We start from the raw sequence: 12,235 nt of genomic DNA on the forward strand, positions 1-12,235 counted from the left end.
TGGGCCCGTTGGGCTTATTTCTTTTTTGAGAAGTCCCGATGGGCTTATATCCTAATGCGATCCGGTTGGAAGTGGATTCGGACACCAGATTCCTCCACAAATTCGAAGGCGGAACTCAAAAAGGAAAAGGAAACGGAGGGCGCACGACTACTGGAGGCCAGAACAGAGGGACGCGGCCGGAGCAGCATGGCGGCATGGATGGGCGTGGAGGAGCGCGCCGAGACGCTGCGTAGCACCGCCGAAGAGCTCGTCGGCGAGGACGAGCTGCTCCCGCTGCTGCACGGTAACCCCAGCCCGGTCTGCCTCGACAGCTTCGAGCCCTCCGTCTCCGGCCGCGTGAACATCTGGCAGGTCAATGATAATTCTCTGAATCTCAACTTGCTGGCCGGCCAAGTTGCACCGCATGCTCCTGCCCTAAATTCCTTGAGATTTGTAAGCAAAGACTGAGACACATACTCCCTTTCTTCTCTTCCTTTTGTTTCTCATCAGGGTGTTGGGAAGGTGATCAATGTGAACAAGATGGTCAGGGCCGGATGCAGAGTGAAGATGCTCATAGCGGACCAGAGGACTGGACTGGACAGCAGCGAGATCAGGGCCGCCGGTCGCCACGCGATCGAGGTCTGGAAAGCCCTGGGCATGAGCTCGGACGGGGTGGAGTTCCTCTGGTGCTCCGAGGAGACGAGCAGGCGCGCGCACGAGTACTGGCCGCTCGTGATGGGGATTTCCCGGAACCACCGCGTCGGATGGTTAGCGAGGTACTCCTTCCGTCCTGTTTACACGACGTTTTTGTCTTCTGTGATTATAAACTTTCCATCAATTTCAGCGTAATCTATTAAACGGTCCGCCATCTCCTTTGGCATAGGCATAGAGCTGGTCCTATACAATTTTATTGTTGCTGATATGTCATTTTTTTTATCTTTTCTGTTGTCCAACTATTGGTATTTGACTGTGTGCATCGTAGTTATGCAGAAGTCAGGTATTACTTATTATATAATTTGTATCCGTTTGATGTATATTTTAATTTTAACTTAATAAAAGCTTTATTTTATCAAAATAATAATTTAATCTATAATATATTAATCATTTGTCATAAAACACACAGTCCGATACTGCTTTTGAATGAATTAAATGGTACTCCCTTCGTTTTAAAATAAGTGTCTTAACTTTGTACTAATTAACTTTAGTATAAAGTTGTACTAAGGTTAAGACACTTATTTTATGACGGAGGGAGTATAATTTTTTAGCACATAATCAACTTTCTGTTAGTTAGATTAGTGGTTAAAGTTGAAACTCCAAATACGCATGCACCATGTAAATAAAAACAGTTGCGTGTAACTCCAAATAAAAGTTGGGGGTTTTAATTCTTTACCATATCTATGTCAAATATGTATGTGATAGTTGTGCCGTTTGTTTTTAGCCTGCATGCAGATCCGGAAAATGTGAAGTGTAATCAACTCTTGGAGCCCATCATGAAGTGTGCTGATATACTCTTCCTCGAGGTTTGTATGTCGTCTATCTTACCATTATTTATACTTTTTGTGGGGTGTATGCATGAGGTTTTTCATTGTAAATTATGAACATTATATTTATTCACTGACTAAGAAGCCAAAAAACAGTGAAAAACTCTTAGAGTTACATCAAAACACCAACTCACAACCTGTACCTCGGATCACATCTTGATGTCCCATGGTAAAAAATATATCATAGATGACCATAACTACATAAGCTTGTTTAACTTTGAATAGCCGCATCAGCCCGTCCACCACAACAAATGAGAATCTTTGATTGCCGAATGCACGATGGTTGTGAATACTCCCCTCACGAGGCAGGTTGCCGGGCAGTTGCTTTATCAAAATACATGATAACGATAGGACAAAAAGGGAGAAACCATGACACAACTAGCTTGACGGCATCAACAGCAAATGCCACGTCGAGACCGAGATGGAACTGGAAAACACTATTCCACATGAAGTCGCCTGGGTGTTTTTCCTCTCGTTGGTCAATTTAGTGAGTGAGGGATGAGGGCGAGGGAAAAAGCCCATTAAGCTGAGCACAATCACAATCGATCATCATGACACACCAGGATATCCGTGTGTCTATGATGTGATGCACACCCACGGCCACTCATTGTTCCCCACACGCCTTCATCCTCCATCGCTCGTGCGTGTCTCATTCTTTTTCCCTCGATAGGAACTTCCCTCGAGTTGGAGATGGCTATTCTAAGAGGCTCACTTCATTTCGTTTGACTGGGCTTCAGTTTAAACATATTAAATTATGAGTCAACTAGCAAAGTGTATGTGCTACGCCATGTAATCACAGGAACATAAGGTCGAATTTGGTTTACTTAAGAACCTTGTATGCTAGCTTAAATGAGTTTTGGCAGTTGGCACAGATGACACGTGTGAAAGTTGCGTGGAAAACAAGGTGACTAGTGAAGGCATGACCAGTAACTCGAATCTTTATAAGTACTACCTCCGTCTCGGTGAATAAGTCATTCGCGTAGTTCTAGGTCGACAATTGAACTATCTAAATATGTATTATATGTGACAAAAAATATATATTTAGAGACTACATCAGTGTAGAAATTTAATAATATACTTTTCATGACATATAACACATATTTAATTCCTCAAATCGATGACCTAGAACTACGCGAATGACTTATTCACCGAGATGGAGGTAGCAGGGAAAGATAATCCGATCTATCCCTTCAACATCACTTAATATGAATCACAATTCTTCAACTGGACTTTTCATTTTCCCGAAACAACATGTTTAATACTCCCTCCGTCCCAAAATAAGTATCTCAATTTTGTATTAACTTTAGTATAAAGTTGTACTAAAGTTGAGACACGTATTCTGGGACGGAGGGAGTAGTAGCTAATTAGAGAAAGTGAATAGGAATTTAGAGGTTCTAAGGTTACGTCGGGCCGAGTGCTTGGTGTAGTAGTGCTTTCCGATTCTAACCCTAGTACTCCTTTGTTTTTGTTTACTTCAATATTAGCTTTGTCTTCAGTCAAACTTTCTGAAGTTTGATCAAGTTCCTAGAAAAGAATCAATATCATTAGATCCGACATGAAATATATTTTTATCTTATATTTGTTTGGTATATTGTAGTTGTAGGTGTTGATATTTTTTCCATGCAAAGTTTGACTTCTGATGACAAACCTAATATGTGGATTAAATAAAGGCCGGTGCTAGGCGTAAACCGGTTGATGGCAGGGACTTTTACACCACCTTGCCAGCCGTCCGATCTGCCTACTAGTGGCCGTTGGATTACACCTCGCGCAGGGAAGCTTTCAACGCAGCGCTATCACACCTCGCGCAGTGCTCCAAGCCTCCAACGTAGCATCGACGCGGCCGGCCAGCTCCATTGCAGCCCCGGTGCAGCTCCAACGCGGCACCGACGCTCCGGCGAAGCTCCATTCCAACTACGGTCGAGCTCCACTGCAGCCCCGGCCAAAGCTCCAAAGCAGCACTGACGCTCCGGCGAGCTCCATTGCAGCCCGGGCGCAGCTCCAAAGCAGCACCGACGGCCCACGCAGTACTGGCGCGTCCGGCGAAGCTCCATTTCAACTCCGGCGGGGCTTCAACAGCTGCGACACCGGAGCCGCCGTCGACCGCTGCAACGCAACACCGTGTGTCGCCGGTGAGAGCTCCATTGGAGCACCGAGCGCTGCACTACAGCTTCGAGCCCGCCAGAGAGCCCTGCAACATAGCACCGGGAGCCGCCGGAGAGAGCTCCAATGGAGCACCGAGCGCGGCACTGCAGCTTCGAGAGCGCCGGCGAGCTCCATTGGAGCACCGAGCGCTGCACTGCAGCTTCAACAGCCGTCGGCGAGTGCTGCAACGCAGCACCTGGATCCGCCGGCAAGAGCTCCATTGCAGCACCGCCGCTGGCTTGCGGGGCGTGTGGTGGTGGCCGTGGCCGTTGGAGTGGGGGGCGGAGGCGGAGGAGGAGGAGGAGGGGGTGGCGGAGGGGCGCGCGAGGCGGCGGAGCGAGTCCTCGCCGATGACCTTGGCGCCGCGGTTGGTGTCGCGCGAGAGGTCGATGCGGTCGGGCCCGTGGATCTTGTAGTAGGAGAGCACGCCGTCGCTGAGCGCGAACCAGCGCGGCCGCCACCCGCGGCCGTAGTTGACCCACTTGTAGAGGACCCCGGAGATGCCGCCGCCGACGATCTCGTTCAGCCTCACCCCGTCAGGCGGCGAGGAGGGCCCGCCGCCGACGCCGACGCCCGCCACGCGCGCCCGCCGCTCGCCGGCTGCGGAACTGCTGCTGCAGCAGCGAGCGGGCTGGGGCGGCGGCGGCGGCGGTCTCCGGCCTCCTACTTCATGCTGCGGCAACAGCCTTCGGCCTCCTCTCTCTCTCTCTCGCGTGTGATCCATGGAAAGGGGAAAAGGAGGGCTGGAGGCGAAGAGATAAGGTTGCGGGCGGTGCGGTGCGTCGTTTCCACCAGACACGTGTCAATCTATCGAGGCGACTTAGAGAAACGAGAAATCAGCCGGCTTAAACATAACGTTTTCCTTAAATAAAACCGAGTAATGTCTTTTACTACTTAGATTTACTCACCACAAGTATAAATTGATATGGAAATTTGGATCCATAAAAGTGGATGGCTCAGAACGATTTGGGGATACTGTAAAAGCTGTCATGGTCTATTGATACAGAATCTTGATAGTTATCAAAAAATAATTTTCCTTTTGTAGGCAGACATATGCCAGATGGGCGTGGATCGAAGAGAGGTGAGTATGATGGCCAGAGGATACTGCACGCACATTGGAAGTGAAAATAAACCAATATTTCTGTTGCATCGTATCCTATATAGTTTTTCATGAGGATGATATTATTCACAGATTTATTAATATATATGTCTATGTGGTGTAAGATATAGCTTGGTTTGTCAAAATGTGTTTCTCCTTGACACTAATTATAGATGTGCTACCTGGTTTCAAAGAAGGACAGCAGAGAATGTCAGAGAGTGATCCACTGTCAGCTATTTTTATGGAAGACGCTGAGGTTTCTCTCACAAAACTCATCTTTACTTCCTCCCAACATTGCTATACTGAGCTCTTGATTAGTGGAAACATCCATGCCTAATGTTATGGACTTATGGTGTGCATTGTTTCTTCTTCCGTGGTGACAATAATTTCATGGCCAACTTGTTTATTGCAGTCTGAGGTTACGAAAAAGATAAAGAAGGCTTTCTGCCCTCCCAAGATTACTCAAGGAAATCCATGCTTGGAGTACGTAGAGCATATCGTTCTCCCTTGGTTTAGAGAGTTCGAGGTGGTCCCACCTGATGGCGGTAACAGGTAATAGTAATTTTTTTCCCCAAGGACAACCAAAATATTTCCCTAAGAAAAACACTAGCAGAATATTGTATTGCTGCAAGTCTGCAACTGATGCAAGAGCTCTTGCAAACATCTGCCTACCGCAATACATGTCCAGAAAGAATCCAATGATATGGCACGATTTTGATGGCTGTGTTCAACTGTAACATCTGTTGTTTGCTCTTAAGCAGGACTTACCTAGGAATCGAAGAACTCCTGGAGGATTACGGCAGTGGCACTGTGCATCCCCGTGATCTGAAACCTGCTCTTGCAAAAGCAATAAACCAGATCTTGCAGGTAAGAGACCTCCCAGTTTATGTTTCTTTTCCAGTAGAGCAGGGAGTAAAGTGGACTTGTTTGAAAGTCATGTTCGGTTTATTTCCATGCTTTTACTTTTATTCGAAAAATACTTCTACCGCCTTGAAGACCTTACCAGTTCCTCATTTAAACAGCTTGTACGTCATCACTTCCAGAACTGCGAAGCCAAAGGTCCGTGTGACGCTGTCAAGGTACATACATGCCCCTTGCATGAATGTTCACAACAATTTTGATTGTTATCGTGCTATGTTCTTTCTTTAGAAAAGTTGTCAAACAGAGGAACTTTAATACTTCTTTCTTTTATTAAAGTTGTCAAACTGAGTTACTTTAATCCTCATGCATCGTACGCCCAAGGCCAATAAGCATTTTATCTAAAGTAAAAAAAACATTTTAAACAAACTGATTTCAGCTTCTAGTTGAATTGAGTTCTTGAACATGCATTTTGGTAGCATTTGCTTGCTCTTTTGAGTATAATAGTTACTCAAATTGAATTGCAATGTATACATCATGGCAAACATTGACAAACATGCAAGGAATTAACTTGGAACAATTGCTGTTTTGCAGTGAGAGGAGCAACCAAGAACTTATGCATATTTTGGCCACAATCATTGCTAGAACTATGCACACTTCAAACTATTGCAATCAAGATAGCCAAGAACTACAGGCATATTTTGGAAGAAACCGTTTTAGAAACTGCGTATGGTTTTTTTTTTTCATAGGAATTTTGTGTACTTTGAGCTACTCCCTCTTTATCAAAATATAAGACTTTTTTGGTCTAGAAACATCTTATATTTTGATACAGAGGGAGTGTTTTCCATTTCTGTGTCTGAATGACACTGAACACTTGCTCAGCTTCAAGTGGCTATCCATCTAAGCATCCTTTGGTGTATTCTTTTAGATATAAATCAGCTTTTTTGCAAGAGCACGCTATGTTGACTGTATGTCCTTTGCTTTCAAGCATTGGTGTTCTAGTGTTAGTGCATCACATCTTTCAGATGAATTCACAAGTCGGCAGACATGGTAGTGCTGAAGAAACATGTATATGAATTAGGAAATGAAGTAACAGTTCAGCTTCAGTATATCAAAATCCTAGCATGCCAAGGAGGTAAAAGGGGGATTAAAAATCAGCTAACTAATACTGTAACTTTGAGGAAGAGTAAACATAAACATGCAATGCAACTCCCCAGATTGCAGTAGTGCCCGTACTAGACACACCACTAGTGTGATCTTGACTCACGTGGCCGAAGTTGGGACTTCAACCCAAGTTTACCCATAGATAGTTATGCATGATCAATCAGGATACACTGTCACTGAAGTAGATTTAACAAGGAACATCAAATTGGTACTGAAGTAGGCAATACATAAGCTCATATATCGCAGTTTTCTGCTACTTTAACTCACATACTTAGGAGAAATACCTCAATTCAGAGAAGCAGCAGATGGAAATACTAATGCTAGTGGAAAAAGAACACTGGCCAGTCTTCACAAGGCACACTCCAGCAACCTAAAGATAACCCAGGGGCTTGAACTGGCCAGAGCTGTCTCGCATTTCGAAATAGGTTGGCATATAGCAGAGGCAGAGGAAAGGGTCATCACATGAGAAGTCGGATCCTCTCGTGAGGCTCCATGCAGTAGGAAATTTACTGAAGGTGAGTTGCAATTTATGGCCTCCACTGGCCCATTTGGCACCCTCCAGAGCTTTCATCTTGATAGCGATCTGTAGAGGCACATCATACCTTCCAAACTTCAACTCAACCCAGGGGCGGATCCAGCGTGGGGGCGTGTAGGGGCGGCCGCCCCGGGTAAATTTTGGGAACCCATGGTACCCCCTAATGCTTTGGCCAGTCCTGGCCACCATGGGAGGCGAGGGGAGCTTCCTGCTGTAGGTTTCTGGGCATGCTACAGAGAAGAAGATAGAAAACGCTTCGAGCAGGAAGATGAAAAGAGAAGAGAACGCTTAGTTAAAGAGATGGGCCAATGAGTAAGGCCCAATAGAACATGAGAATACCCACTAGTATTTGAAGCCTTTTCCTTACGCAGCCTTTGAAGCATTTGCCGTTCCTTTTCCTTACGCAGCCTTTGAAGCATTTGCCGTTCTAAAAAAACGCAGCCTTTGACGTTCCCAATTCCTAGCGATCGAAACAGATCAACCGCTCTACACGATTACGCCGCCCCCCTCCATTGTTGGCTCGCCTCCTTGACCTTGACGAGACACTGCGGCGCTTCCCAGTTCTTCCAATGGATGGTGTTTGATGGAGGAGAAGGGAGGCCACCGATTTCTCGTGCCATTCGTCACCGCCACGGACCAACGTCCTGCTTAAAACTGCAAGAGAGCAACCAACAGAAGCAGCCAAGAGCAGGTCCTTTTGCCCTCCAGTAATTTTCACGTATTCCGTTCTATCATTTTTATATATTTATTGTCACATGGACCTAATTCTTAAAAGTTGAATACTGATATCAATTACAAATAAGATGTTATAGGAAGATTCAGCCAGCAAGAGTGTAAGTTACACTTTTTTAGGGTTTAGGGTTTAAGTTAGACTTTATATGATTTTTTGTAGTATATATTATTGGCTTAGTCCTTTAGAATGAAACTACCCTGAACAATTCATTGTGTTGATCATCTTGCCTAAATGCATAGTATTGGCCAATTAATTTTCTTGATTGTCTTATTTGATTGTACCGTGGCTTTGATTATTTGTTTCTTCTAAAGTCCGCCCCGGGTAACTTCAAATCCTGGATCCGCCACTGACTCAACCACCATCCGCTCCAGCACCTTTGCATTCTCGGCAATGAACATGAGACAGGCAAACTCATTCTGATGCCCATGGTACTCACGGAAAACAATACTTTTGAGGCGTGATCGGACGCACTCAATCATACCATTCTCCTGCCAGAACTTGAGACGGAGATTGCCAGTGGGTTCATGAGTTTCCCCAGACTGCAAAAAGATATTGACGCATAGTTGAGCTTTATGTGATGACATATAATGCAGGGGTGATGTGCTGCTATCCCATGATGATCAGGCAATTGAAAAATTAATGAATGATAGGAAAAGGTTGGTTTTACCTCGATAAGAAGATTCTCGACGTTCGGGAAGCACATGAGGAAGCTACGCAGCATCTTGACTTCATTGTGGATTCCAAAACGTAGACTCAATGCTAACATCTGGACACTGGGGACAATCGTGCTTGGGCTCACCTGTGTGCTAGCCTGTAACGCACCAAATGAACATAAAACTGATCACACATCATTCGAATTTGCTGATCGATAGGCAGACACGCATATCACCAAAACAAACAAATGGAACTCAGAGATGGGCTGGCAAAGAGATAGTGATGCACCTTGATGGTGGTGTTGCCAATCTCCAGCACCTGCCCTCCTGGTCGTAGGTATCCCAGCAAACGCAGCTGTGGAGCATGGCCAATCTTGACTCTAGCACTTGTTCTGCTCCTGGCCATGCTAGAGTTGCCGCGGCTTGAGGTGTGCCAGATGAAGAGACGCTCAAGGAGTGGGGCGTCCACCACGGCGACCTCCTCCACGTTGGACACGCAGAATTGCGCGCACCGTAGGCTCTGACTGGCAAGACGAGCGTGCAGTTCGGTCTGGTTTCCAACGACCGCGAGTATCTCCAGCACGGGGCTCGCGGCGAGCACGAAGTCGAGATCCTTGTCCGTCATGATGACGCACCCGAGGACGAGCTCACGCAGATTCGGGAAAGCAGCGCCGCGCGGGAGGCTGGCGGTGTCCGGAAACAGCCAGGCGCCGAGGTAGAGGCGGGTGAGAGAGGCGCAGCTGAAGAGCGCGACTGGGAGGCACACGCCACGGGGGAGGGGCCACGGGCGGTTGATGAGGACGAGCTCGCTGACGCCCTTGGTGGCGAGGAGCTGGACCCAGCGCGCGAGCACGCCGCGGTCGGCGCGTTCCAGGAAGCTGCAGGTGAGGCTGACGAAGGTGAAGCTCCCCGGGTGCGCCTCGAGGGCTGCGGAGACGGCGCCGGTGACGGCGCGAGAGACGGCCCCGGCGCACGCCGCGGGGAGGAGGTGGGTGTCGACGAGGACGAGCGGGGTGGAGCGCCAAAGGTGGCGCCAGCGCGAGGAGAGCACGGCGGTGCGCGCGCCGTCCTTGGCGGGGAGGCGGGAGACGACGCGGCGGAGGAGATCGTCGGGGAGAAGGCTGAAGCGGTCGACGCCGTCGCCGTCATCCGCGGTGGTGCAGGAGAGGGAGGCGGCGGTGGAGACGGGGGACTTGAGGAGGAAGGAGTAGATGAATTTGAGCACCATGTTTTTGTAGGGGTCCAGCGTCTCCGGATCCAGCCCATGCCGCATGTCCATGGGAACGCCGGGCTCCTCCGTGCCGGGGAAGTCGGTTTGGAGGAGTTGCGGGTAGCACCTGGGCGTCTGCCTAGCCATGGTGGCCGCCGCGCAACGCCCGTCAAGGAGGAGGAGTAGGGTTTGGGGGTTTGGTGCTTCAGGCCGGCATTTGGGGTATTTTTTCCGAGGAGGAGGAAGAGGTGCTCCCGCAAAGTCATATTGCGCGGTTCTGTGATGTACCGGTTGATCCTACACCGGCCGTTTCCTCCGCGATTCGTGTTAGTGTTGGCCCACTTGCATGTATAGCTATGGTATTGTGTTTCCAAACTGCCTGTATTTGCAATATGTGAGGAAACTGGCCAACCCCCATCAATCACTTTATGTCAATTTTACATTTATTGCGCCGCACTAACCGGACCCTCCCCCCCCCCCCTACTCCCCTTTCTCTTCCTTCTTCCTTCTTCCTTGAGCTTCGGGGCACAGTTGGTTATTCTCAGCGTCGTCGGTGCAGTTGGTCCTTCTTCCTTCTTTCTTGAGCTTCTCGGGGCAGTTTACTTAATCCTCTTTGTTTACTACTGTGGATAAAAGCTAAATCGAAGTTCTTTTCTCCTAGCGGAGTCGGTGGACCTACAAATCTAGCTCCAGGTATGTTCGATTTCTTCCATCTTGTGGGGCTTTTCCATCATGCGGAAATCTTGCTCCTTGTAATCCAAAAGCTGCAATTTTGATTTGGACCTTCTAACTAACCTTCTTGATGCGGAGCATCCTATGGACATCATCATGTCAAAAGTCCGTTCGACGAGTGACACATGCGACATCTATTTCACATACACAAAGATGAATCATCTCCTTTACGCGTGTTCACTTGACCCCTTTGACGATGGTATACCACTTGACACTCCACTCGTGTGCATACATAGGTATTCTCGAGACACCATGGATGACGAGGAGGAGTGCAAGCGCCAAGGAACGACTACACCGTCCGCGAGGGAAGCATGGAAGAGAAGGAAGAAGAGGATCTGCCCAGTTCGGAACGGGCGGTACTTCCGCCCTCCCCAAGCGGTACTACCGCTAAGCCCATCCAAGCGGTACTACCGCCCAACATCCTTCCTACTTCCGCTTAACCCAACAAGCTCTTGTGATCGAGCGGTACAAGTCCGGTACTACCGCTAAGCCGCTCAAACGGTACTACCGCCCAAGGGGCCGGTACTACTTCCCTGTCTGCGCACAGTGTATCGGGCCTCCGGCCCATGTATCCTTTCCCACTTACCCCTTCGTGGCTAAGACTATATATAGGCCCCTCTCCCTCCTAGTTAGAGGCAGCAAATATGATAGCTCATTTGTATGTGAGCTTTGCTCCTACCTTCTCCTCTTGAGAGAGAGAGACCACTCCATTGGAGTTCATGACCTCTTCGGAGAAGATCCCGCAAACGGATTCAAGACCCCTCATGGGATGCCCCCCCTCAAGACCTCCTCACGGAGATGAACTTTACCTTGTATCTTTCCCTTTGTTGTTCATGTACCTTGTGGATCTTGTGTGCTTGATTGTCTAGTGGATGTGTGATTGGACTTGTTCTTGAGTGTTCCTCTCATTTTCCCTCGTGTTCTTCGTGGGATCCCCTCCATTTCATGAAAGATCGGCCACCTAGGGTTCTACCCTACATCATCTTGGATCAGAGCAAGGTTGATCACGAATTTGGAGCCCCTACCCCCTTGTTTTCTAGCCTAATTTTGTTGATTTCGTCCCAAATTCGAAAATCCCCACCAAAAATAGCCCCAATTTTTTTTGTGATTTGTTGGTGTGATGAAGTTTTGTTGATTTTGATCCATGGATTTGCTTGGTTAGTAGATCTAGCATCTCCCCAAGTTTCCCCACCTTCCATCCACGAAATCTGTCAAATTTTGCCCCCGAAATCATCCATTTCCGCCCCAAATCCACCCCGATCCAGATTCTGCAAATTTTCCCGGTATGAGCGGTACTACCGCCTCTCCCAAGCACTACTACCGCGGAGCTCCACAAGCTGTACTACCGCCCTTCCAAGCGGCACTGCCGCCCCTCCCAGTTTCAGCGTTCCGTGTTTCACCATTTTCACCATAACTTTCTGTAAGTGCATCTAGTGCCACCCCAGTTGGTTTTGGAGTATTGACGACAAACCTGGTTGAGGGACTAATGTGTTTGTGAGAATTGCAGGATAACACAGGTAGTAGTCCCTCATTGATTCGGTTTACCTACCGGAGATGACCCCTAAAAATGTGTGAAGACAATGAAGACA

At 47.9% G+C, this 12,235-nt stretch overlaps 2 protein-coding genes across 2 annotated transcripts; one reads left to right on the forward strand and one right to left on the reverse strand.

Moving 5' to 3' along the window:
- Positions 1-106: 106 nt before the first annotated feature.
- On the forward strand, positions 107-6,590 carry LOC123144320 (tyrosine--tRNA ligase 2, cytoplasmic). Its single transcript, XM_044563419.1, has 9 exons — positions 107-351; positions 490-755; positions 1,418-1,499; positions 4,708-4,813; positions 4,935-5,017; positions 5,174-5,313; positions 5,523-5,628; positions 5,784-5,840; positions 6,214-6,590. The coding sequence occupies exons 1-9, from the start codon at positions 187-189 to the stop codon at positions 6,214-6,216; spliced, it is 1,008 nt and encodes a 335-aa protein (XP_044419354.1). The 5' UTR covers positions 107-186; the 3' UTR covers positions 6,217-6,590.
- Positions 6,591-8,356: 1,766 nt separating this feature from the next.
- On the reverse strand, positions 8,357-10,150 carry LOC123142549 (putative FBD-associated F-box protein At5g56440). The gene is made up of 3 exons (XM_044561416.1): positions 8,994-10,150; positions 8,719-8,862; positions 8,357-8,590 (listed from the first exon to the last, which is right to left on the reverse strand). Exons 1-3 carry the CDS (start codon positions 10,059-10,061, stop codon positions 8,357-8,359), a joined length of 1,446 nt encoding a protein of 481 aa, XP_044417351.1. The 5' UTR covers positions 10,062-10,150.
- Between the last annotated feature and the right edge of the window lie 2,085 nt (positions 10,151-12,235).

The sequence above is a fragment of the Triticum aestivum genome, chromosome 6D (assembly GCF_018294505.1).
Source record: "Triticum aestivum cultivar Chinese Spring chromosome 6D, IWGSC CS RefSeq v2.1, whole genome shotgun sequence".
NCBI classification, from domain to species: domain Eukaryota; kingdom Viridiplantae; phylum Streptophyta; class Magnoliopsida; order Poales; family Poaceae; genus Triticum; species Triticum aestivum.

What these genes read in the sequence shown, in the direction of transcription:
- LOC123144320 (XM_044563419.1), top strand. Translation starts at nt 187, where the DNA reads ATGGCGGCATGGATGGGCGTGGAGGAGCGCGCCGAGACGCTGCGTAGC. An exon ending in ACCAATATTTCTGTTGCATC is followed by an intron (nt 4,814 to 4,934) that starts GTATCCTATATA and finishes CACTAATTATAG; the next exon opens with ATGTGCTACCTGGTTTCAAA. An exon ending in CCACCTGATGGCGGTAACAG is followed by an intron (nt 5,314 to 5,522) that starts GTAATAGTAATT and finishes GCTCTTAAGCAG; the next exon opens with GACTTACCTAGGAATCGAAG.
- LOC123142549 (XM_044561416.1), bottom strand. Translation starts at nt 10,061, where the DNA reads ATGGCTAGGCAGACGCCCAGGTGCTACCCGCAACTCCTCCAAACCGAC. An exon ending in TTGGCAACACCACCATCAAG is followed by an intron (nt 8,863 to 8,993) that starts GTGCATCACTAT and finishes GGTGCGTTACAG; the next exon opens with GCTAGCACACAGGTGAGCCC. An exon ending in TCGAGAATCTTCTTATCGAG is followed by an intron (nt 8,591 to 8,718) that starts GTAAAACCAACC and finishes ATCTTTTTGCAG; the next exon opens with TCTGGGGAAACTCATGAACC.